The sequence below is a fragment of the Cygnus atratus genome, chromosome 7, assembly GCF_013377495.2.
Source record: "Cygnus atratus isolate AKBS03 ecotype Queensland, Australia chromosome 7, CAtr_DNAZoo_HiC_assembly, whole genome shotgun sequence".
Lineage (NCBI taxonomy): Eukaryota > Metazoa > Chordata > Aves > Anseriformes > Anatidae > Cygnus > Cygnus atratus.
In genome coordinates this window covers 28956963-28984020 of record NC_066368.1, presented here as the reverse complement: position 1 = coordinate 28984020, position 27058 = coordinate 28956963, and the positions used below count along the sequence as shown (strand labels likewise).

The window sequence follows — 27058 nt, the reverse complement described above, 5'->3', positions numbered from 1 at the left end:
CATCTGCTAGCTTGTAACTCAGATCATCTGAAGTGCTTAAAATTAGTTTCTGATTTGATTTTGCTCTGATATAAATCAAATAAGCACAACCAAAAGAAATACGATTGCAAAAATACTTTAATAGTCTTCATCTTCTTGATAATTGTCATAATACAGAGTGATGGTCAGGTAATTCCTATCAATCATGTATAAATACATGCATATACAATTAGGGCTTCAGAATGTGTCTCTGGAAGATGCTGCAGTCATCAATTAGTTGTAATGCTGTAGCTGTATGCTGTCTGCTTTTTTAACTATTACCACTCATTAGTACATTTCTTTCTTTTGTGAAGGGATTATCCACAGTTTTTAGGATTTTTCCTGTAAGAGAAAATTAACTCTGAAGGTGTGAAACATCATTTGAAGCTCACAGTATGTTTTTGTTTTGTTTGAGCACATACTTTATCTTGGATTTGGTTGGGAAAGCTTTGAGAAAGCAAGTGTTGTTTCACTTCTAGCTGTAACTCACTCCTGCTTCCATGTGTTTAAATCGTAAGGGTTTAGAAGATTCCAAAGTTGAGACGTTCTGGATCCAAATCTAATGTTATTTTATGCAGATGTTTGACACTAATATGAAATTTATTGTAAGCCTAGTTAAAGATGCTAATTTAATAAGATTGCTTATGCATTAGGCTTTGGTCAGTGAATGGCAATGATGTGTTAGGTTAGCAAACAAGATGCAAATTGTTATATTTTGATTTGGATCAAAAATGGCGTGAGTGGAAAGGGATAGGACCTGAAAACAGCTTTCAAGAGCATGGAGAAAATACTGCACACAGCAGAAATCAAGTTGAATGTGTCAGACCCTTAATCTTAAAAAAAAAAAAAAAAAAAAAAAAAAAAAAGATATATATATCTCCATGCCAGTTTTACTGTGGAGTCAGAGCACTACATTTATATACTCTGAAGGAATAATGTTTAACATACAATATTTCATGCCTGAAAAAATTCCCCATGTTTTTAGTCTTTCCAGTTCTGTACTACTGTCTATGTGTAGTTGCCATCCTGAGAGCAATCTTCCCCATAGAGAGCCAGTGCTTCAGTTGATGTTCAGGCTTTCCTGCTGCCTGTGGGAGTTGCGGGTAGGGCTGGTGGCCCAGTTCCCCTCTTGAAACTTGTGTAACCCCTATAGACTCTCTAGAACCAAAATCTAAATGAGTATCATCCATTTTCTGCAGATCTTATTTTATTATAAATTCATTTTTTTTCAAATTGTTTTGGTTTCAAACATTCTTCACAGTTTAGATTCTAAATATAGCCTAGGGCTGTGCCAAAGACCAAGTGCAAACACACAGAACCGTCATTGATAGAAACTCTCTTTAATGACTTCCTCTGGAAACTAATTTGAATCATATGATCTTTCTGGAATAAGCAATAGGAGGGAATATCTGAAAAATAAGGACAGCATGGAATGGCTTTCTGACTTCTAAGCTTTTGATCTGAACAAACTTAACTTTGTATAAACTGTGCGAGTCATTTGATTTCTTGGTTTTTGAGAAAGACTAACATTTCCTGTAAAACAACTCAAATCCAAAGAGAGCAAAATCCAGGGCATAAATAGTGTTATTGGGATAAATACTGTTTTTCCAGATTTTTAGCAGTTAAGAAATAATTGTTTTGGCAAGTGTTTGTCATGTGCTCTGGTAGGCTGCAATTCTGGCTGTGTGGCTGCAACTGCAGCTGCTGAATTGGTGTGGTTCACCCAGGGAGACCCCTACAGCCTGCCAACACTGATTGACCATGGCTAGTTACTGAGGGCTGTTGGCTACGTGTACTCCCAACATTAACTCACGGGAAGGGAAAAGGTAAATGATATCTTGGTAATGGGAGTAAAGCTGTGGGAGTGGAAAAAGCTGGGGATGAAGTGGAATGAGAAGGGAGAGACACGGAAAGGAAATGGGAGGCTGATGGAGGCACTGAAGAGAGAGTCGGAGAGATGGAGGTGTGGGTCAGCAAATGAGTTGCAGGAAACATGAGGGCAGAGTGGGAGTCTTAAAGAAATGAGGCTTTTGAGAGAGCAGAATAATAGAGTAAATTATGCAAGTGGCATATAGAGAACAGGAAAACAGGTGGGAGGTGGAAAGAGGAAGATGAAGGGAAGGAAGGGGTGAAAAATGGGCGTTCTAAGTGGAGGGGAGGGTTACAACCCAGTGTCCATAGGTGCCTGACATGGACTTCCAGTACACATCCTCATCTTGGAAATGAGGTCAGGTTCAACTCTGAAGTTTCTATGAGCAAAGTATCATGGAGAAAAGCTGGTAAACAGCACTGTATTGGTGCAGACTTTCAGTACTATCTTAAACTGCTGATTAGATATCTAGCATGTTGCTTTTTTCCTATCTAGTATCTTTATGCAGCTTTGGTGAAGATGTAGCTAGCTGACTACAATTTCAGTTTGTTAAAGATTTAACAGATGTCTTGACTTACATCAAAACATATGTATGATTTAAAATATGGGGAACACAAAGCATGTTTCTAGTCTGAGGGAGTTGAGGATATTGGTGCTTTCTGCTAAAGATCGCAAAACAGAATTGGAATGTGTGCAAGTGAAATAAGACAGCAATAAAAAGGATTCAATTTGAGTGCAACTGTCATCCAGTTTATTAGATTTGTGTCCAGTGCAATGTCAAATAATGTAAACTGCTTGGTTTTGTAACACTGGAGGAGAATAATAGCCAATAAAATAAGCTGAGAGAATATTGAGCTTCGAGAAAATGCAAGCTGTCATGTGGAACTTGCTTAAAATATTGCTGTGCCAAACTGTTCACATAGAGTTTTTTAGCAATAAATTTTTTGAATTGTACTAAACTCTACATGTGCAAAATACATGCATGTGTATATTTCTTTCCCCCTTTTCTATTATAATTGGAGTGAAAATTTGAGTGTTGTTAGCGTTAACTTTTCTGTCTGTGGGTACAGGAGCTTGGAGGACTATAAACATGAACGACATGCATATAAATACACATTTGGTCACTTCACGGAAATCCAAACTTTCAAAATGTGTACACTTCCTAGGACAAAAAAAAAAATCAAAAATGTTTAGGTGCGGTGTATGTTATTCTCTTCTCTGCTTCTAAGAAATTTGCCTAAAACCCAGGGAGATCAGGTGGCTTCCTATCCTTAAAGTGATTGATACGTAGCACCTTGCCTTCTGCTAAATTTTCTGACATGCTGCCCTGTACTGGTCAGTGTTTTCAGTGACCATTAATTGATGGAATAGGATGCATTTATCAAGATGTGCAAATGGCATGAAGACAACAGAATACTATTGACATTCAAAAGCAGGGTACATACTTTGAACATAAGAAGTAGGAAGAGTTTAAGAAATATTCTTGCGTATGTTTTAAAAAGTAATAATGTTATGTAGGAATAGGAGAGGTCATTTGTTATCAGCATCTGCTTAGTACAGGATTAGAAGCAGACATTTCTGTCGTAGAAGAGATTTCTCTTGGATTTCACAGAGGAAAAGCTAACAGAGTTTTTTTGGCATAATTTTTGCTCCTTCCTCTTCTGCAATTTTAGTTCAACTTGAATCACAGTCAGCTCAAAATGAATGCTTGGTAAGTTGTGTTTGAGTACTTAAATTTAGGTTCCTAAATGTGTATCTGAAAGTGGTGTCCTCTGCTGCTCTGCTCTCATCTGCTGGTAGGGAAAAGGAGTGAGCACTGAGCTGGGGCTGGAGAGAGCGTTCCTTGCAGGTGGGGATTCTCCATGATATTTTGGCATTTATTAGTTTCCTTCACATTTTATTTTGCATCCCCAGTAACGTATGGTTGCTACCTCAGTGTCACAACTAGTGTGCTGCCATTAACAGTGCCTCAATGCTTATAAACGAGCAGAGAGTGTTCTGCTGTCCTGGGTGTGGGTGTCAGGGTACCCAAATTTGTTGTGTTTGTCCAAACAAGGCCATTATGTGCAGCAGTTCAGCAGTGCTTCCCCTGGCCTTTTGTGGCCTTTGGAGGTGCAGAAAAAGGTCAGGTGCAGAGCACAAGTTTGGAGATCTGTGCCTCACCTAAGGAAGGTGGGACTGCAGAGCTGAATGAATTAACTGGGACTTCTGGGAGATGCAGAATTTTGTGTTTTGTCACTGAGAAGTTTCATTTTGAAAAGGTTTTGAAGTTTCAAATCTTCTCTTCCTGCTATTGTATTGAGCTCATTCTCATTGCTTTCTGACCTTCTTCATTTTATTTTATTTTTTTAGCGGGAGGGTAGAAGTCTACCTGAACAGCAAGGTACATAAGAATGTAACTAATTAAAATATTGACATTATCTTGTGCTCAGCATTGGCATTCAGGAATTGCAACCCAACCAAGGCAACATGCTGGTGCTAGGTCGTAGTTTCGAGCTTCTCTCAAGCAGCATCTTTGGCATCTTTGACTTGTAAGTCCTTTGCTTGCAGATGATTTTGACTCCTATGCCTGGTGGTAGCAGTAAACAAAAACAATTTTGGCTGAATTTTGTTAGAGTAAAACAATTTGAAAGCAGCTTCTTGAATATGGCATAACTTCATTATTGGTTGAATTCTCAATGTTTAGTCTTTGAATTTAACTATACTTGAAAGCTAGAATTTTAACTTTGACTTTTCTGCATTGAATGGAAAACTTGTCTTCTCCCACAAATATTTAGACAGCTAAACTGTAGGGACGATTTTCAGCTGTTTTATGTTGTTTGTCCACAGCTGTTGCTCTGTGTTTTCCTAGCTTGAATTGACTGGACAGATTTGTAGGGGATGCTAGAAAGGGGTTTTAATTTTTTTTTTCCTGCTGTAGACAAACAATTAGTGGAAAACTAATGCTGGAAGGTTTTTACTTTAAATGGGGAATGCAGAATGTGGAGAAAAAAGACTGAGTTTCTCAAGATCTCAGATGAAACAGCTGCTGCCACCACCTGTTCTCTACCTGAAGGCCCAAATTTCTTATAGTTCACTATTTTCTATTCAGAATTTGCCAGGAGTGACAATATCTGTCTATTTTGTCATCTGAAACATGCATGCATGCACACAAAATATCCACTCCCTCTTCCATGAGCGATTGCTGTCATCAGGCTGAGAGAAGAAGCTGGATAAGTTCTGCTCTCTTCTGTCTTTATGATGTTTGGCTTGTGAGTACATTGAAACTACTAAGATCCTGTCCCTCAATAGCTCTCCAAGTACTCACCTTACATACTCATTGCCTGCCAAGCTTCCTAAATTAACCGACAGGCTACCTGATGAACAGCAGTTTAACTATGGCTCCTCTTAACACAGCTTTGTAAATGGGTAAATATTTTCCTGAATGTGTTGCTAAGGCTATCAGTACATAATTGACTTAAAGATTTAAAGCAAGTCTCTTGCTGACACTGTGTTTATTGTTTGGAATGCCAGATTAATTACAGCGTGTATTGCAGGCTCTGTGTTATGAGCTGCATCTGCTGTTTGTTAACTTTCTTCATAAATGAGAAACTGTTAGTGCAAACTGTTTCTCATATTTTGAAGAAAAATCCTCAAACCCTGTAACTGTGTACTTTAAAAATTAAAGAGCAGTTGTGTTTAGATCACAAGTTCGTTTATTTCTTTTGTTTCTGGAGGAGCTGACCCAGGCATAAATGACTCCTCCCTGTTTTGCAATAAATAAATGAACAGCAGAGACTGTCCCAGGCCATGCGGAACATGGCCACGGGAGTTCATGTCAGTTCTCTTCGATCAGAGCAGTTTGACACTCACAAATCCACAGCATTCCTTGAGCCAGCAGCTGGCAGCACATAGTTCATTTACTGGAGCTATTTATGCGAGCCTCCAGCTTGCTGCCACTTCAGAAAGCAGACAGATCAATTAATGCTCCCCCCTTTGTGTGCAGTGTAGGTGACAACTGAGAAACCTTTTAAAGAAAATCACATTTGCTGGAGTCTTTTATCTTGTTTGTGGTGAAATTGTTGGGTTTCCATGCTCACTGCTTATCCTCTATCTAGTACTGCTTCCACACAAAAATGTGAAATGAACTAGCATTGGCTAAGAGAAACATACAGTACTTTCTGGTCACATTTATGAATGGTCTACGAAAGCAATCTCTAAGCAGTGAGCAAGGCAGCAGGTGGGAATGTTTGGTTCCTTTTTTTTTAAAAAAGGAAGCCCAAGAACTTTAAGTAAATCTACAGAAAAGTTATTTGAACTGTGGTCATTTCTGTAAGAAGAGTAGGAACAAAGTTTTAGGCTTTTCTGTTTTTGCTCAGGGCTTGCTGTGTGTTCTGGTGCAGAACAGCAACTTGCTTATACTTGGGCAGATAAGGCAGAGCCAAAATACGAGCACAGTTGTGTTATGAAGGGAATTATCAAGGGCCTCAATGTCCAGTAAGAGCGCTTGGCAGTAACTGTAGTAAAACTAAAATTTCAAGCCCTGGAATGTGGTAATACAAACTCATATTATTGTAATTAAATTACTCGGGGATACAAAATTGTCACAATCTTTCAGCTGAAATTGGCATTAGCTTATGTGTTGTTCTTGGCTTTATTTTTTTTAGGACTTTCTTGCCCTTAGCAGGTACCTGGCAATGTGCTCTATACTGTGTGTACTTGTAAACCAGAGTCTGACTGGTCTTCTCTGTGGCCCCATCGTTCTATTTGAACTCAGATTTGGGGCACGCAGAGATAAGAGTGATTTTGCTGAATTTGACATTGCATGGGTGCTCAACAGGAGATAAATTTATCAGAGGTAAGTTTTGTAATTGGGCTAATGCTGGAGACAGATGGACAGAAGAGATGCAGAGCAAGTTCATTGGAACAGCTCAGGTCTGGTTGGCTGATTTAAAAGCTAAGACTTGACGTCTGCTTCAGGTAACTTTTTTTAAGCAAAGCCTGGAAAAATTACTCTCAGAGAAACAGCATAAGCAGTGTGTTGTTTACTTGCTATGAACTCCTTGTTAAACAGAAGAAATTTCAGGGAGGTCATTGGTCTTCAGGATATGAAGGTTCACTTCCCATATCAGGGGTACCCTGCCTGTCATTCTGCAGAAAATTTAGTATCTATAAATAAGAACTACCTTCTAATGCAAGATTTTCAACTGTTACAGTGCCACACAAATATTACTGTGCTAAAAACAAAGAAATGGCAGATAATTATGAGATGAGAATGTGTAATTTTGTATTTGTTAAAAATTCTCTGTATAAAAGCATCCTGAAACTTTCAAAAGTCAGAAATAATTGCCACTAAATTACTTTTCTTTCCTGATGAGACCCATCATAGGTGGCTTTAGGGGAAGCAGTGTTTCCACCTTCCTTCTGTCTAATGTAATCTTTTTTTTCTTTGTGGAGATTAGAGCCTGCATAGCAGTAATTAATGGAAAAACGTCTCCATATTATCACGTTGGCTTTAAAATAAAAGCACCCAGTGATTTTAAAATACATATTTTAAAAAGTCATAACTATTTTTGAGTCAAATTTTATACACTATAACATTACCGTAATTTTAAAATACATATTGATATTACATTTCAAATTTCAAACTCAATATTTAAAAATGTAATGTGTAGCAATAACTTAACTTTGTGCATTGGAAATAAAATGATTGCCACCTTACAATTTTGTAAAAGGATTAAGGAGGTTTTTCTTCCTTAGCATATAGATAGATTGTAAGCAATGTAGTTTGTATCTGATAGGTGAGTAGATGAAATTTGGGCACCAAACATGTTCTGTTTGAACTTGAGTTTGTTTTTATGAATCTACTAAAACATCAAGTCAGTATTAGACAGCGGACTGTTAGACTGGAGCTTTGGGTTGTCAGGGATGTAAGAACCCCCCTGCACCGTGCTGCTGCTATTCTGCATTGTGCATGCTCTGTGCACCAATGCAGTGTAGGCAGGTGATATTGATACAACACACACTAGGGTTTATGAGCAATAAACCGCTGACATTTTTTAAAAACACAGTCACTTTTCTCCCCTATAATAAAATTTACTTAAATACTGTCTCCAGCATTAGCTCATCAGGACACATCTCTATTCTCCTGCACTCACAGAGGCTGTTTGCTGACCCCACTGGAGTGCCCTGCTCCTCTGTGGGATGCTGCATCTTGTCACTGTACTTCAGATTGCTACTGGGCAGCTGGTGGAGTGCTCCGCGTCATGCGTTTATCTGTGTTTGGGTTGGGGTTGGAGGTTGGGGTACTCTTTGAAAGGCCAACACGCTCATAATGCATGACCTGACTGTGCCTTGCTGCAACTTGAAATATGAATCCTTTCCATGTACTTCTTGTAGCTGCTGCTACTTAGCTCTCAAGAAAATTGTTTAAATGTTTTTTTGTGTTGGACTTGGCATTGCCCTCATTAAGGGGAGGGTGGGAAGATCCTTACCATGTTCTTCAGAAACACAGTTGAAAAGAACTTGTAAATAACTTAATCCAGGAAAGGGAGGCTTGTGCTTTTTGCACTGTGGAAATATCATACTAACAGAAGTGATAGAGTATTTGTAATAGTAACCAAAAATGGTACCTTTAACTATCTTTGGCTTTAGTGACTAAAGTGCCCCATGCAGTGTCAAGAACCAGCTCATTCCATCTTTCTGATGCACTTTTATTTTATGTGGATTTTCAAAGGAGAGTTCTGTTTGTCCTGTTCACGCAGGTGTAACCAGTGCAGTATTCTTTGCTGGAAGGCTGGCTGCATCCTCCTGTTCCAACCACAAAATTAATGCTAATGCTGTATCCCAACGGTTGCGTAAGAGACAAATCGCATAGTGGAATGCAGTCAGCTAGAGCCATAAGGCATTAAAAGGAGCAGTATTAACCAGCAGGCATAAAGATGCAAAGTAAATGTAGTTGGATTTGGATGTGGGAGAATTTGCAAAGCAGGTTGAGTCTGAGGCTAGCATTTAGGCTGACAAGTCAGGTGTTACAATGTTTTTCCCCTTTTATTTAGCAAAGCATGGCCAGGATTACTGTTTTTTGCAAGTATGTGTGTATAAAATCTAAAATGATTTCCAGGCTTATACATCAGAATTGTTACCTTGAATTTGACCATATGTGCAGTGAAAATATAATGGTGGTGTCTTTCATAGTATTAAGTTTAAGAGATGACTTAAATTCCTAATTTTTTTCCTCCCTTTATTATTTTCTTTCCCAAGCATTGTGGGTCTGCATTTGTGCTTTGAGATACAATGGCAACAGACATTTAAGTAATGAGCCATGAATTCATTGGTTCCATGCTGAAAAAATAAGGCATAACAGACTTGTGTCCTGCTGAGAGACTGCCTTGCTTTGGCTGGCTTTTTAGGGGAAAGGCTGAAGAACAACTAACTGTCCCAGAAGTAGCAGTATTGATGGCCTGGGCTGAATGCATTTACAAAATGTCCCTAAAAATGATGTTTAGAAAAAGTAAAATAAGGAATTTAGTGGTAAGAAAAGTGCTCGGAGATGAAAATTGTGTGTCTGAAATGGAACTCTCCAGGTGACTACAATTAATTCATTCTCATTTCTTCTTTTCAGGTCTTCTTCTCCACCTTGGCCTTCCCCTTCTCCCTTCAAATCCAGTCACTTTTCTGTTTAATTTGTCATATGTTCTGTTACCTCTCCCTTGTCTTGCCTCTTTGCTTGTGCTTTAAGAGAAGTCTTTTCAACTTCATTTCCTCTGTCACTGGATCCGAATCCAGTCATCAATAGGTTTTCTCCAAACATAATAAATTGTACAGGTAATCTTTTTTAAGCTTATCTGATATTTCTGGCTGATTGTCACTTAATTCTAGGCTTTCTGAACTTTAATTCCTGGTTTTCTGGGGTGACATTTCAAGGCTGCTAGGAGATCTGAATGTAGGATTCAGCTATGATTTCATGCAGAAGTGCACCTGATTTTGTGTTTTCTTTTTATTTGTAATGTTGCATCAAACAGCTTTTATTTGAAGTAGCCTGCTAGAGTTTTTAAAGTTCTCTTTTAAACTACCATATATAATGCATATTATGAAATCTGGTAAACAAGATGTTGTCACCTCTACCAGAAGTTGCACAGTGTTTCTTCAATTCTTTGTTTGGAGGGGGGCGAGGGGGTGTCATGTCAGGGTTGCTTTACCCAGTCCCTGCTTCAAGAATCTGCAGTCAGGTGGACCCACCCATGTGTATATGTGTATCTATGTATTTTTATAAATGCTGGAGAGAAGTAAGGAGGGGATAGTAGACTTCACCATCATACAGTTGTTATAGTGCAGGACTGACAAGTAACGCTCTGATATCTAATGCTCTTCAGGTGATTAAACAGCCATAACTGAAATGCTAAAGCTGTGGCAGCAGCAGTGCCACAAATACTCGGTTTCTGTTCACTTTCCTTGTCACACTCCAAGTAGAACAGAAATTCTAAAGAAGGTTTGGAGTTAAATGCTAGGAAGAGGGAAAGTTAAGAGTCAAAAAGATCTGAGAAGAAAAAGCTTTTCAAATGCATGCGTTCATATAGGCATTGGTTCTAGCTCTTCACAAGGACATTTCATAATCAGCTGTTCCTCCACAACAAATAGATCCCCTGGAATGCCCAGAGCCTCAGGATATGTCTGCTCTAAAGACACTGTTAATTGCTTGCAGCCCATGTTGAGTTTTGTGGTGCTTTGGCTGGGCTTTTGATGATGCCCAAGTTAGCCAGCTGAAATCTTTTTCAGATATGACAATGCTGCAGTCTGACTTAAACTACAGGGGGGGCAAAAACAAACTAAACCAGAAGAAGCCCAACCTCGTGGCATTAAGTGATACATCTGAGGGTACAGGGAAGTCTGCACTAGGCGAGGACCCCTGCATTCTCCCTCAGTGAGCTTTATTTCTTCTGTGGTTTAGATACCAGGAGGTAAGTGAATGCACTGGAAGTGTGAAAAATCTTCTAAACTGATCAGCCAACAGCAAGAAGTGCCCAAATGACAAATTTCCTTTCTCACTCCATTGAATTCATTTGCATATGCCCTTAATCACGAACATTTGCTGCATGCTTTTTGCCTTAATGCTTCTCTCCATGGGAATAGATTGAGCCTGTTTCAAGTCAATTTTAGCTATTGACATCAATCCATCTTGTTCAGTCAGTGAACATCCACTCTAACAACTGTATACACAGTATTTCCTAATTTATTTAAAAGCATTAAATAAATATTTTTCAATGTAAGTATCCTTTTTTCTGTATTAATAGTAAGTTCTACTTGACTTTTTTTGATTAATTCCGTGGTTTATAGACCTGTTTCATCTTGTTGTTGTAGTGTAAATAAGGTGCTCTTTCTTTTGAGAACACACCAACTTTCATATGTTCATTTGACTTTCTCTTTTTTTCCCTTCATATAGTTTGAATTTTTGCTAGTACGTTCTGGGCTGCTACTTTCATAACTTCTTAAAAATTCCAGGTCTCTTATGTCTGTATTATTTTCTTCAAATGGCTCAGATTCAGTAATACATATGGGCTATTCAGATCCTAATCAGCTGCTACTGTGAATGACTGTCATCTGCCCTCCTGTTGCCCAGTTGCCTAGCTAATTTTAGAATAGTGGAGTTTCTGTAACTTAAGTCTGTTCATCCTGTAAACAAGCTAGATGCATAGTTGTGGTCTGAAGAGCTTGCCCGTTAAACGTAATGTCTGATTTACAGTAGAGGCCTGCAAGTTAAATGTCTAATTATTTGAAATACTTCTTGCCTGGCAGAAGTTACTGTAGATGCGCTTGCACTGGCACAAACGTGTTTTGGCTTGGAGGAATTTTACTTTGTTTACAGAAATGCTGCACACAATAGTAGCAAGAAAGCTGGAGGCTTGCTGGTGTAGCTGTGGACAGAGGAGCTGGAAACTCTGCCAAAGTGTGGAGTGAGGAATTTGAGGAGAGGAGCAATAAAAGGCCACTTCAAGGCAGGAGTCTGGCAAAATGAAGACTGTTGAGAAAAACTTCCAGCATTTTCTGTTGTGCAACTTCAGCTTTCTATTTTATATAAACATTCCCCCAATCTTGAAGGAAACAAATCTGTTAAAATAAAATGCCTTTTCCATTCTTAGGAAAGATACTGTATGTCAAAGTACATTACAAGATAAATTACCATAGAGCAATTCTTCACATTTTGCAAGACATTAAAGGGTTTTTTATAAGTCAAAATCTTTTCCAGTTGTGATAGTACATAGTGTATTTAAGTATTAGAGCTTTGCATGTTTTCAGCATGCAGATTGCTTCTGAAGCCTTTGTGCTATGTGGCAAATAGTTCGTAAAGATTCAGCGCCTCATTCCTTTTTTCATATTTTCGTAGTAAGCATCTGTTCTTTGCTGTAATTATACATACATTTAAAGCATAATTCCAGTCAAGAGAGTTGATAAATATGGGATTAAGATTTGATATGTTCAAAAGTGTTTTGGGAGGGGGAGGTAGGTGTACAAAACCAGTGTTATCCTGAAGCCTCAAGATAGAATAGGCCATGGCATCTTAATGATTGGATCCAGTTGTCATCTGGACAAAAATGGCCTTGTTATGTCCCAGTGTCACCAGAGCCAGCTCCGTTGGAAGCAGTCAACCTGCTCCTCATGAAGAAGTGGTCTCTGGCAGGCTAAGACCACGTGCACCTGCTGTAGTGAATCAGCTAAGTCTAGATACTGGGAGGAGGGTGATTTTTATGCTCATCTGTCCTGACTGTATTATAGATATGTTACACCTGCTCTACTTTTTTTGCCTGACAATCGTCTTCACACTTCAAACAGTACTAATTGTTTTATTTTGGGCTTTGTCTGATGAGAATGCATTGCAATGTTTGTACCCTGCAGGTATTTCAAAAGTTAAGTGTATAGATTTATCCAACAATTTTTTTTGTCTCAGTAAAGGTAAGATAGTAATTTTTTAATGAACTTTAAAATGTAACCGTAAATGCATGAAATAAATAGTTGCACGTTAGAAAATAGGTGGCATGGAAAAGTTTTGTGTTCAGCCTCAGCTTACGTAAATACAATAGCAAAGGGGTGTCACTTGCCATATGCGGTTACTGACCAACACTAAGTTTATGGAGCTAAAAAGTAGAAACTGTTTGGAACAAAGATTTTTAAGGTATTTGGGTCTGTATTGATGGCAACAGCTTCAGGAAATATTTAAGAAGCCCAAGTCAATGTTTTAATTACTCCCCTGTATTGATGCATAAAAAAACCTAGCATGCTATTTTATTCTACTAGGCATTTTATTCTGCTCAGTGAAAACAATTCATGGATACTATGCAGTTTCAGGCTTTTGCAGCAAATAGTCTGGATTAACCAAAAAGCTGAAATTGCAGGTAAATGCTGATTCCATTAGTGACAGATTTTCTGTTGGCAGGTATTTAAGGTCAAATGCAGCCTGGTCTGTACTGTGTACCTGGGCTTGCAGGAAGCCGGGGAGAAACCTGCCTTTTGATTACACTCTGGTAAACCTGCTATAGTGTTTAAAAACAGAAATAGGAAGTCTTTTAGTTTGAAAGTGTACCATTTAGCCAGGGGGAAAAAAAAAAAAAAAAAAAAGGAAAAAAAAAAACCTTCTCTAGCTTGTTTGTAATGGTTTGACAAGAGAGTATTTAGGCTTTGACTCAAAAAAATGATTGTAATGATAGAGTGACTTGATTGCATGTAGGTACCTTCCCTGGAAGAAAATACTGTTCTTTAATCTCAGTGGGAAAAAAAGGTAGAAGAAGAAACACAGAATATAAGTGAAAAACATGACAGAAACCAGGTACACATTTGGGAGGCTGAAACTGATGAATCATTAGAGCAGACAGTTTTCCACATTTCCATGTTTTGTAGAGGAACTGCAAAGTAAACAATTTAAGTGATTCCCTGGAGAGGTATATTTAAGAAATTTAAATATCTGTAATATACAGAAAATGATGCTAATCTAACCTAATTGCCCATCTGAACTTTTAAGCAATTCCTGAATTAGCGACCTGTTTCTGTGTGCCAGTTCAGTATCACATGGGTATCTGCCGGTTTGCCTGGAGGCCGTGCATCATTTCAGTGCACTCTCAACTCCTGCAAAGCCAATTCAAAAATGTGTTTGTTGAAAGTTAGGGGTTTTTTGTTTTTTTTTTTTTTAATGCAAGATTTCGATTGAGATGTCATATCAAAACTGTATTTCCTTGAAGGAAAGACTGAGCAAGCCTCGAAGGAGGAATTTTGGTAACTTAAAAACAAGTTGCTTCATATCCATTACCAACCACTGTGTCATTGAGAAGTTGTCAAGTAAGGAGAGAGTATTTAAGACCAATTTTGAAAGACTTAGCATATTTTGGAATTGTCACTGGCATCAGTGGGCTTTTTGTTTTTAAAATGAAGAATTGAGCTGTTTTTCCCCACTATAAAGAACAAAGAAAGATTAAGTGCAGCACTACAGGATTATTTTTTTCTGAAGCTGGCAGTATTAACAAAAAAGGGGAGTCTGATATGTTTAAAAAAAAAAAAAAAAGCATCCTGAAATGTATTTTCACCCATGGATGAACAAACAGCATTACAGACTAGTAATACTGTTCTTTGGTACTAAGAGCTATGGGATGCCAGATGTGATTCCAGATATTTGTCATACTTGTGACTCAAATAGGAAATACAGTTTTGATATGACATCTCAATCAAAATCTTGCATTTAAAAAAAAAAAACAACAAACAAATGTCTATTAAAATACAAGGCTTACAAATATTTGCAAATCAGCCTGAAGTGTTCTTCCTTTGGTTTTGTGTTTTTTGCTGGTTGCCTCTAACGAGCATTTGGAGCATACATCATGTGCTAGAATCTGCTTCTGGGAATTTCTGCCTGCAACATCCACTTCAAATATAATTCACAGCTTAAACACATTAGAACCACATGGCTTACTGTCAACTTAAAACAGAAAAGAAAAATTGCCCTTAAGACTATTTTTTTTTTTTACTTCACTGCATTTTGAGAAGGCTGAAGCAGCAGATTTTCAGAGCTTCTGTTAGATTCTGTGCGCATACCATGTTCTAGCGACTGCAGTTTTTCTATTTCTAATAATAAATATACCTGCTTCTCAGAACTGAAAATACCGCACTTTTCTGACTTTCGTGAGAATTGGCAGTGAATGTGCTGTTCCTTCAGTGTTTCTGCATCTCCAGCTGAATGCGTTCAAAACTTCCCGGTGGTAAAAGACTATTTTTTTGTTGTTGGAACAGAAGAGTATCCAGGCATAGTTTAAACATACTCAGTTCTCAATTGAATACAACAGGTTTACAATTTAAAGTTGTATTATTTAGCATTTCTTTAGTAGTGAAATTAGTTCAGTTGCTGAGATGATGGGAAAGGCAGGTATGTTGTATTATGCTGTTTTCTCCTGCCATTGAAAATACATACAAGTTAGATATATTTACTTTTATGTGAGCTGTTTAGCATAATGAATTAATTAATCATTCATTAGCTAGAAGAGAATTTCGTTTTTTTGTTTACTTTTTTCAGGAAAACAGTTGATCCCATCACAGGAGAAAAAGAAAATTTATTCCAGAATTAGGGCAAGAGAAACAGACCAGATACCACCTGCAGAATTGTATCTGTGTTTGAGACTGCAAGATTTGGGTGGGGGCTGATGTCTGATGTTTTGATAGTAATTTTACGTTGTGGTACTTCATGCTTCTGGACACCAGATGGTGCTGCTGCACCAGCTAATGTGTGATTTTTCACACTTTGAGTGATTGGTACTTGACTTAAGTGGAAGTCTACGTGTTAGCGCTACACGTTCTACTTTTTAAAGACAACGGTCTGAAAGATATAATGCAGACTGATTGGTGTTGTGGAACCACAATTTTACGTCTCACAGGGCTAAAACTTCTATCAGTTGGTGTTACTCTTGGGTATTTAGCTTAATAGCAAATCTTAATATACAGGACACTTCAGAGATTTGATTTATTATTTAATAGTACTGTTTAAATTTGATTTAATAAATTCAATTAGAAAGCTTCTGGCAGAGTACCTTTTTTATTGCCAGTTAAGACTGCAGAGGATATTTCCAGAAATGAATTAAATAATGCAGTGATGCTTGAGGGTTGTTGGGGTTTTTGTTTTTTCCCCCTCTTAGATGTTGTCTCCATTAGAAGCTTAAGTGAGGCTGTCAAAATGCTCTTTGCTTGCCCTCTGTTACTACTTTTTGAGAAGACATGGTGGCTTAGCTACTTAACTGCATTGTGGATAATATTTTTAATACTGAGACTTGGACTTGACATTTCAGTTTTATTTATTTAAAGTTGGTTAGTGTATTTAATAAACTCATTTGGTAATCCTAACTGGGGATGAATGAATTGAAGAATGTTTGTTTTTTAGCTGAATCCCAAATGTTGATGGTACTGTTTACCAATTAATTATAGTTAATGGGTGCAAATAGTTCTGGAAGATTTGAAAAGGCTTTGTTTTCAGACTGCTATTATTGAAACAGTGAGGGAAGTTTGACAGATTTTCTTGTTTGTTTTTTTTTTTTTTTTCTTACAAGTATGTATTTCTTTTATAGATCCCCATATTAAAGTCTCTGGAAAAAAGGAAAATGTTAAAGAAGCTAAAGAGAAAATCATGTCTGTCCTGGACACAAAAGTAAGAAAAAAAATTATTTAGAATTTGAGATCTTAACCCCTAAATCTGTGGTGAAATTGATGTAGAAGAAGACCTAGAAGGCAGATGCCTTTGCACTTGGCCCAAAGAAAAGCCAAATGTTTAGGACCTGGTCAAGAGGCAGAAGGCATACCTCTGTGTCTGGGGAAGATGTGAAGATGGTGCTGTGTCTTGGGAGAACTTGCATGGTCTCTGCACTACTGCAGTGGGAGTGAGCAAGCAGCAGTAGTGGCTGAGTGACACACACCCAGGCTGGATTACCCAGGGGAGGAAAATTAAAAATAGAGAATACAGATAACTCTGAGAACTGCTCATTCTAGAGACTCCTGGAAACTGGCAGGTACTCAGGTTCAAAATGATGTGAGTTCATATGGTCTGTATTCCATTGTAGAAAGCAGAAGCAAGCTAAACAACCCTTTTAATCCCCAAACTTCTCCGTAACGTTCCTGAAGACAAATGCTCCTTCTCAAAAGGAGGATTTTTCTGATCTCTCTTTCTAGTCATTGGCAATATTGTCTACTTCTGATATAAATGACTAGACTTGTTTAAAAACAAAATAATTTCATTAATAGACTTTAAAATGCTAGTTGTGCTTGAAATTTAATTTTAGGAGCACTTAAATAGTTCTGTGTTAAATATTAGTGATCGTCTACTTTAAAAAGTCCAGACCAGAATTTGAGATTTCTAGTATTTGGCCAAGAGTCTTATATCAAATTTTTATTTTATGTAATGGCAAGTTTTACAGGACAGTGTATGCAGTTTCTGCATAGTTCTATGCCAGCTCTTTGGTACTCAAAACAGATTGCCAAAAGGAGCTCACCAGTGATAGGTGTGGGTTTTTTTGAGTAACTATTAAGTCTATTGTTAACAGTCAATGTTATTAAGAATAGCTGTAGACGCTATTTGTACATTTCAAAAATTGATGCACCAGAAAAATTTGGTGTGTTTTCTCAAGGGGGAAGAAAAGTTATTTTTAGGTCCTTTGGCTTTGTGATTTTCCAAACTTGTCATCATATGATCCTTTCAGATCAGTGAGGCATGTGACTGCAATTGAAACACCACGGGATTCAAACAAATTGGAGTAGATTGCAGAAGGACATTGAAGTCACTGTTCATAAAATCTGGGACATGTTTTAAAAGCTTTAGACACTATTTTTGAAGATGTACCTTAATTTCTATATTGGAAAGAAAATGATAATGACTTAGCTTCTGACTCTGATCAATATTAAAAACATCTTACTTGAGTAGAAGCTAAGCCACTACAAAAATGCTTGGAAATGCAATTTTCCATGTCATTCTTGAAGCTACATTATTATAAAATACTCAGGTTCTGCTCTTAATAAATCTAATCATGGGTGCTTGATTTCCAGAGCAATCGGGTAACCTTGAAGATGGATGTTTCGCATACAGAACATTCTCATGTGATAGGTAAAGGTGGCAATAATATTAAAAAGGTGATGGAGGAAACAGGATGCCATATCCATTTTCCAGACTCAAATAGGAATAATCAAGCGGAAAAAAGCAACCAAGTAAGTGTGTGTGTGTGTGCGTGTGTATATATATGTATATATATATAGCTTTTATTTTTATGAAAACTGGTGTATATTAACTAATAACTATATATATATATTTAAACTTAATTAGAATGTAGTTGCTGAGAATATGAAACGTCTTTTCTAAACTTCTTTTACTGATTTGTTTTTATTTTGAGGGGAGAGGAGTGGTGAATTCATGTTCAGGAAAGTAAGATTTACATTTACACTTTTTGGAAAGCATGGGACTTCCTAAATGAACAAAACTTGATCAATGGATGGGAACAATTTGTGATGATTCATGAATCATTTTTTTAAACTGAAATTATTTTGAGAGTACAGAAATGAACAACTTAGTGTGAGCATCCTACTAGAGAAACAGTAGGAAAAGTAAAGCCTTTGTAAATTTTTTCCTCTTCAAATCTTGACTTATTTAGCACAATGTTTAATTTCTTGGTGCTTTTGGCTCATGATGCAACTTTTTTTGAACGCTAAAGTAGGTGGATAGCTAGCAAAAACTAATGTTCTATTGTAATAGTTTAACTTTATTAGAATAAGTCATTGTACCTCATTTGGTCATCTTTTGTGAAGCTAATGTTAGAGAAAAGTTAACCTTCAAATCTTTCATCCTAGTATTTAGAATCCCTCTTGTGCATCCCAGTGGCTGCTCAGCAAAACACAGTGGTTTCAAAAGATTCAAGAAAACACTATTTTGTTCGGTACTGAGCATGTGCATGCAATAGTAATTCTATTACTTGATCCAAATAGCTGTGTTGATCATTTGATAAATTTCTTCTAGTTGCTTAAGCTTATGTAACCTAAGATGCTACAATATTTATAGATAGGTGTCTTCTTTTTCACAGACTTAAATTTTCAGCTACCGTTCAGACAACACTTAGGATGTCACCAGATGTGATATGTTGTTGCTTAAAGAAAACATAGGTATTTGAATATATTTTCAAATGCCTCACTTGAAAATGTGATGCAATATTTTCTATATCCTTACTTTTCCAGGTGTCTATTGCAGGACAGCCAGCTGGAGTGGAGTCCGCAAGAGTTAGAATTCGGGTAATAGCCTATTTCAGTATAACGTTCCTGTGAAAACACCTTAAAGGAAAATATTGCAGTAGAGGTTTGAGAACCCTAAGGTTGTCTAGCTCTATTCTCTGACAGCAGAAATGTGAGAACAAATGTGAGGATTTGTATGAGTAATATGCAAAGGGTATTATAAAAACTGATTCACATTCTGGCAAAATCTTTAACTAGCCCTAGGTGGACCTTGAACACAGAGTCTACAGTATAAGCAAGAAGTAAAGTATCCCATACTGTGTTTAAAATTGCATCTTGATTTACACTCTAGAGATGGTCTGTAGGAGCTCAGCCATCCTGTGTGAATCTGAGTTAAGAAAGGCAACTGCAACCTTTTTAATTTTAACAGTTTTCATGTAAGTAACTTGGTGAATTTTGATTCCTTTCTCCACTCACAGCACTTTTCTGTCTTCACTTTCTAGTTTTGATTGTATGTGTATTGTGGCATGGATACTGAGTCTATTAAATTGGTTTTTTTTCACAATTATAGTCAGGTGTGCCACTTATACAACTTTGGTCTTGACAGTCATGAAAGAAGCCAATGGTATGCAGCTTTGTAGCTGACTTCAGAGCTCTAATTAATCCATGTCAGTGAAAAAAGCTTCTCTATGAATGTTTACAAATATTGATGTCTGTAGGCCCATATGGATAAATATGGGCAATGAACCTGACTTTATGACTGCTGCATAATTGCAAAAGACTATTATTTTGGATCAAACACACAGAAAAACTCCACCCAAAGCAAACAACATGAGAAAAAAAAAACAAAACTTGTTTCCTTGGAAAAGCAGTGCCTTTTCTGAACTCAAGATAAAGTTTTTACAAATGGACGCTGGGCAGAGTGTGTATTGTATCAATTTAATTATCACTGACTGATACATTATGATTCAGTAAGTAAGTTGTGGTAATTTCACTGAATATGACTTAGGTTTTCGATATTTTTTTTAATGTTCTAGGAGCTGCTTCCATTGGTACTCATGTTTGAATTGCCTATTGCTGGAATTCTGCAACCAATCCCAGATCCTAATTCTCCCACAATTCAGCATATATCTCAGACATATAATATTTCAGTTTCCTTTAAACAACGGTCTCGAATGTATGGTGCTACAGTCATTGTCAGAGGGTCACAAAATAACACTAGTGCTGTGAAGGTAAAGTGTCTTCCTAAGCAAGCTTCTGCATTTTAGAAATATTCATAATTTAGATACTTAAGCACTATATTAACATCATATCTTGCCTTACCTGTACATGTTATCATATAATCACTTTTAAAGTCTGAATACTATTTTTTTAATTTTTTTTTTTTTAAGTTTAACTGTTGTTGGTAAAGTGTAAAAATGTGGAGGAAATAATTTTAAGTTTAGAATTTGACGTTGTGGTAAGCTTTTAATTTTTTTTTTTCTGTTGCTTACCTCTTTGGGTTTGCAGCAATTCTGAAATTAGTCCTCATCCTACCAATGTCCATAAGTAATAAAAACTTTATGTATAAATAAAAATCCTCCACACTTCAATCTTTTCATTGTGCGGTCAAATACATAACCGTGAAACTCGCCATAGCAGTTAATCAAACTTGTCTTGCAAAACCAGGACTGGGAGATGTGAATTTAATATGCAAGTAAAGGAACTGCCATGAGGCTATTTATCATAATAAAATTAGTAAGTTTTTGTTAATGACTGCCAGTGTGACAGATTGGTACAGTCTCATATGGGTATATCTCAAGCCCGTAAGAATGTCTTAGACCAAAACTGAAAGGCAAACTTTGGAAGTGTACCTACCCAGTTATGTCTCAGTTGGCTTCCTTATTGCTGTTTGTGGGCACAGAAGTTCCACTGGGCTCAGGCAGTTTGATGTCCACCTGTTTGCCTTTAATAATGGCAATTAAACTCTGCATTTTGTCATAAAACAGAAATAGTAGGTAACAGTTAGTTCATATCTTACCCTGTTACAAATCAGCCAGGTTTTTAAACAAAACAGAAGTTTCTTTACCTTGGATGTGAAGTGCATGATGGATAAGGAAACCATCTGATGAAGCTTTGTTTTGTATGCCTGTTTAACCAGTCTCGTGCACTTACCCCTGCAGGAAGGAACAGCCATGCTTCTAGAACACCTAGCTGGGAGCTTGGCTTCTGCAATCCCTGTGAGCACACAACTAGACATTGCAGCACAGCATCATCTCTTTATGATGGGTCGAAATGGAAGTAACATCAAGCATATCATGCAGAGGACTGGTGCTCAGATCCACTTTCCTGACCCTAGTAACCCACAGAAGAAATCCACTGTCTACCTCCAGGGCACAATTGAGTCTGTCTGTCTTGCCAGACAGTATCTCATGGTAAGTAGTTTCTGTTAAACTTCCTTGTAAAAATGTTAAGTTCTGGGAAAAATATGCCACTTCCACATGTATTTATTGGTCCAATATAAATTAGTTTTGGAGGGGAGGGTTTTTTACTCACATTGCAGAATGCTGAATCGATTGAATGCTCTAATTTTGTTAGTGTTTTGTGAGTGCGTGTAGTTATCCAAAATATTTGCAATCTGTGGTAGTATGCTTTGAATAAAGGCCTTGGCAATATAAATGCAGCATAAGCCATTTAAATTTATGATATTTGATAACAATGTGCTCCAGAGTAGAAAGCAGATTTGGGGGGTGGGGAAGGGGGTTATTGTTGTTAGGTGCTGGGCTGTCTTTTGTTTTTGTCAACTTGTCTTTTCCCTGTTTGTCAGGTAAGTAGGTCCCTTTGGAAGAGGCAGGGTTTCCTTACCTTCTGTGTGGGTGAGTTTTCAAGGAAAACAGAGAATTAGAGAAGATGTTTACTCACGCCAGTCTTACACTCCTTCTAGTAACGTAGCCTCAATACTATAAGCCCTTTTATAAAAATAACTCTGGTGATGAATATTATTATTATTTGTAAAGATTTTTGTTATATTGACCTTTAAGCTTAATAGGAGCTTTTTGGCATTGTTGTAGTACTAATGCATGTACATGTGTTTTTTTATATGGATATTTATGAGCAACACATGGGAAGATTGGACTCAAATCCAGTTTGAAGCTGGTATCAGGATAAACCATGATACCATCAAGTTCTAAAAGTCAACATCTCTATTGTGCTGCACAGTGCTTCACTGTATAGTGGAAAGCAAAAAAGTGCCGCCTTTCTCTTTGTACAGTTATAGTCATGGTTATTATATTCTGGGAGGATAGTGTCTATAAATACTAAGAAAGTCTTATTCTATGTATTTCTGTAATGAGGTTTAAAGAGTGCTTTTATGTAGGTTTTATAAGTGGAAGGAAATGCAAACAAGCTATCCTGTAAATATCAAAATATATCTTTACTCTAGAAACTTTGAATTACACAAGAGCCGTTTTATGAAATATTGAAGTCTGAGTTGTTAATTGCAAATGCAGCAGAACAGCTCTGTGTCCCAAATCATGCTGACTATCACCCGTTAAGAAGTGTACTGACATAAGGACATGGATAAATTGAGATTTGGTCTGTTTCAACTCCCATGGATTACATGTTCAGAAACTGCTGTTGTTGTTTCCAGTTTTGTAGATAAATCAGACTTAATAACGGAATATGTATTTTCAAACAAGAATTTGAAAAGCTGAAGGAAGAAGCAACTAACCAGATAAAAGCTTATCTCCATTTCCTACCTTAGTAAAAACAGTGAGTTGTGTTTTTTCAGCTTCAGATAAAAACAAGAAAGACAGCTGTGCTAACTAGAGATAAATGGCTGCAATCACTCAGCTTCTTTTGAAGTATGTTTTGCTTGATTGTTTTCTTCTCTGACATTGTTGGGTGGAATCAAATTTCTGTGTTTTGGAGCAATTTCCTGCAAGGTGTGACTGCATGCTGGCTTTTTCCCCATGGTCAGGTTTGTTACTGGCTCTTTCCAGGTGCTCTGATTCAGCCAGAGTAATAGCTGATGCTGTTTCACAGTGAGGCAATAGAAATGTCCTGAGGAACTGAGTATGTGATTTAAAAATGAAATAAAAACTGATTTGATCTTTACAGGTGTCCTATAAGTAACTATCTAGAAGCACCTGGACATTGATACCAAGAAAAGAAATGCCATAACCATTTTCTAAACTACTAAATTGTCATTTTCATGTGATTCTGTAATTCTCATGAGGCTAATGTTAGAGGCAGAGCTGACAATATCAACAGGAAATGTAATACTGTGCATAGATAGCATTCCTTAGAGTATGACATATGTAATGTAGTAGCACTACTTTTTTAGAAGTTGCTTAGCAGTATGTCTAAACAGAAGCTTTAATGTTAACTAGTAATTAATTTAATTGAGAAGGCTGTGTGGTGTATGAATTGTGAATATCATCTCTGACAAGCATTACAAGTCTTAGTTTCTAAGCATAAGCATATTGCTTGCAGAGTTATATTCAGTGTAGTATAGTGTTCACAGTAGTGATGGGAGTAAACTGGAGAGGGAAGAAAGAATGTGTAGTGATTTTAAATTAAATACTTAAACAAGTGAGAGGGGTTTTGGTGAAGTGTTCTTGGTTTGTCTTCCCTTCATCCCAAACCCTTTGGTTTTCTCCTGTTTTGATAATCACTAAAAATATACCAAGACTTGCTTTTTGTTAGTTTTGCATATAATAATGCAGGCTGTACTATATTATGGAGGATGTTGACAAATCACTTTTGTTCACTCACATTCTATCAAAGAGCAATGCTTGTGTTTCTCTCAACATCATCATGCAGGTGCTCTAAACACACGAACAAAACCGTAGTGCAAAAATCTATCCACTTATAAAATATGACATTCCAATTTCAAAGTTTTCACTTTCCTTTTTTTCTTGCTAACCTTTTAGTTGCATCCTAATTCAGCAGGCAGTTGATGAAACCTTCTGATAATATTTTCTGTAACAATTTTATGAAAACATTTGGAAAATCCATGTATGAATTGCTCTCAGCAGTTCTGTTAAACTAAAGTCCTTTATTATTGGATTATTAATTTCAGTGTTTTAAAATAAACTCCATTTATAACTGTTTTTTCAGCTAAGTTCGTTTACTGAAGTTAAGCTGTGTTTGTCAGTCTTTGTAAAGTCAAAATAATTAAGATATCTTGCTTTAATTTTCCTTAAGTTAAAATTACTTCAATTATTTAGGTTTGGAAAGTACTCTGTAGCTCTAGGTGGTACTGTTGAGAAGGGCTATGTAAATATAAAATACTGAGCTAGTGATCTGAAGAATATACTGATTAGCTGCTTTTTGTTCTGAAAAAAAAATTATAGAAACAGGAAACTCACTAAATATGACCACTTTCTAAAATGTACATTACTGTTTTTTCTGATATGCGTGATATTTACTTTGTGTGTGAGTCTAAATTCTCAAGGTTGGATTTGTCTTTCACTGTTACCCTCTGTTCTGATTTTATGAGCAATCTAATAATCCCAAGATATCTTGTGAAGGGCTGGGGTGGATTTTCTGTTCCCCTTTCCCCTCCCCTTCTTCGGTTGTGTTTTTGTTTTGGTAGGGATTTTTTTCTTAATTTTTGGCAGGTTACTTACAATTTTACTATTTGAAAGGTTTCAGAGTTGTCACCTATATCACTGGAAAATACTGATGTAGCTACAGAGGATGGGGGGAAAAGAAAGGTAAAAGTTGAGCTTTAGACAATAATGAGTTGCAGAAACCTTTTTTTATTACAAACTTAGTTTATTGTGGACTGTTTGAGTGCTACTATCTGTTCTTGACAATATTTTATTCTGATTTGATGTATAATAGTTGTTTCTGAATTTGGATCCTCCAGACACCTTTAATTTTGCATAGGCAGCTGGTGTGGGGGCATGTATGAGCTTACTGTGATGGTCAAAATCTTAGGGCAAAAATATACTGTTGTACTGTTGCAGGCAATGAGGTAGCTTTACTTAATTTCATCCATGCTTTTTATTCTGAACTTATAATACCATGATGTACATGTGTACAATCTATGTATTTCAATTTATTGCCAACATTAATGTGGAAGCAGCGTAGGTTATAAGTTTTATGAATTTTTGAATGTCTTTTCAGGGTTGCCTTCCTCTTGTGCTCATGTTTGATATGAAGGAAGAAATTGAAGTAGAACCACAGTTTATAACACAACTAATGGAGCAGTTAGATGTCTTCATAAGCATTAAGCCGAAGCCAAAGCAACCAAGCAAGGTTGGTGAGAAGCTAATATATTCTTTTTAGGCTTTCATGCCAGCTTTTCAGAGCTGATGAGTTGACATGTCTGCCCCTCCTCCCTGACTTAATGGATCATAAATGTGTAAAATGCATATATATATTTTCCACTTGAAATATCAATTGAAATGTTATAACAGTTCTCCTTTATGGCAGTTTGAATTTTTCGTTAAATATTTGACAATACAGAGATTAGTTTTTTTATGGAAGATACTGATAAGCAACCAAAAAAATTATGGGGAGGCAAATTTGAAACACTTTTTTTAATAGAAATTTGCCTTCAATCACATCATCTCTGCATAATTGCAGTGTTTGTTAGCAATCAATTTCAAAAAGAAAAAAAATCTACTGTGAGAAAAACTTGTCTGCATGAGAAGTTGGAAAAAAAAAAAAAAAACACAAGAAATATAACTGCAAATTTATTAGAAGGATAGATATTCTTTGTAAAAATACTCAGATGAACATGAAGAGGAAACCCGCCCAGTTACCTGCATTGTTATGTCTGCCATAAAAGACAAATTTCCAAGTATTAAGTGACTGTTCCATTGTGTTAGTGGTTTAGTGTCTCTGTGTAGGGATATATAAAATCAATACACCATACATTGTGTGGAGAATGTACCAAAACAAATGGTTTTTTTTTGGTAACTTAGTTTTTCAGGTGTTCCTTACTTTTTTTTCCAGACAGCTAGAACTTTAATAGCTTTCATATAAACCTTTTTTGTCTGCTTTGATATATAGACTACTGATAAAAGAGAATACAAGCCTTTAATTATTGGCTCACTTCTCTAGATCTTGCTAGGCACTGGTTTTCCTTGTTTTTTTCTTTGGTTTGATTTTTGATTTGTTTTTTCTTCCCCCTACAGTCTGTGATTGTAAAAAGTGTTGAACGAAATGCCTTAAATATGTATGAGGCACGGAAATGTCTCTTGGGACTTGAAAGTAGTGGAGTCACCATACCATCAAATCCCTCTACTGTCTCATGCCCTGTTGGTCTTTCCTGTCCTGGTTTGGATATCCTGTCCTCAGCAGGACTAGGACTCACTGGACTTGGTATGTATTTTATTTTTATGTATATGTTTACATGTGTGTATATATACCTATATACACATTTACGTGTACATATATGTACATGTGCACACATTTGAAACTTAATTCACGTGCACTTTAAAAATATACATATTTAGTTTTTGTGCAAAACCCAGATGTGTTTTTGCATAAGGACTTGTGTTAAAGCATTAGATTATTCCAAAAGCATCTGGCCTTTCAAGGGCTTGTTGTTGTAAAAACTTCCTCCAAGGCTTTCATAATCAGCAGCATGACTCATCTCTGTAGAAAATCATCCAGAAGCCTGCAAACCACTCAGCTGAAAAGGAAAGGAGGGGAAATGCAGATGATATAGGACACTACTTCTGTGATTTTGAGGAATCTTTTTCAAGTGATTTTTTTTCCTTTGGCAATATTGCGATGTATGAGGTTGCCTTGAATTTGGGTGGGTACTTATGTTTGTCAACTGTAACATTAAAGTGCACATACCCAACACAACATTTCAGTTCAGTGCAGATGCTTTGATTTAAAATAGTTAGTCCAGTAGATGGACATAAAGGATGCTACAGTTCTTCTTACGTTTCCCAGTTTAAGAATCCTTGTACTTTGTTTTCTGCACCAAGTAAACAGCAGGTTTAATGTTAAAATATG

General features: G+C 36.7%; 1 protein-coding gene across 4 annotated transcripts in view; it reads left to right on the top strand.

Moving 5' to 3' along the window:
- Positions 1–27058, top strand: part of BICC1 (BicC family RNA binding protein 1) — a 118125-nt gene that overhangs the window by 74735 nt on the left and 16332 nt on the right. For all 4 annotated transcript variants that reach the window (XM_035540079.2, XM_035540078.2, XM_035540087.2 and 1 more), the window contains exons 4-10: positions 16459–16538; positions 17927–18085; positions 19103–19156; positions 20134–20328; positions 21259–21510; positions 25211–25342; positions 26227–26413. In XM_035540079.2, coding sequence (XP_035395972.1) covers positions 16459–16538; positions 17927–18085; positions 19103–19156; positions 20134–20328; positions 21259–21510; positions 25211–25342; positions 26227–26413 — 1059 coding nt within the window. The remainder of the gene's footprint in view (positions 1–16458; positions 16539–17926; positions 18086–19102; positions 19157–20133; positions 20329–21258; positions 21511–25210; positions 25343–26226; positions 26414–27058) is intronic.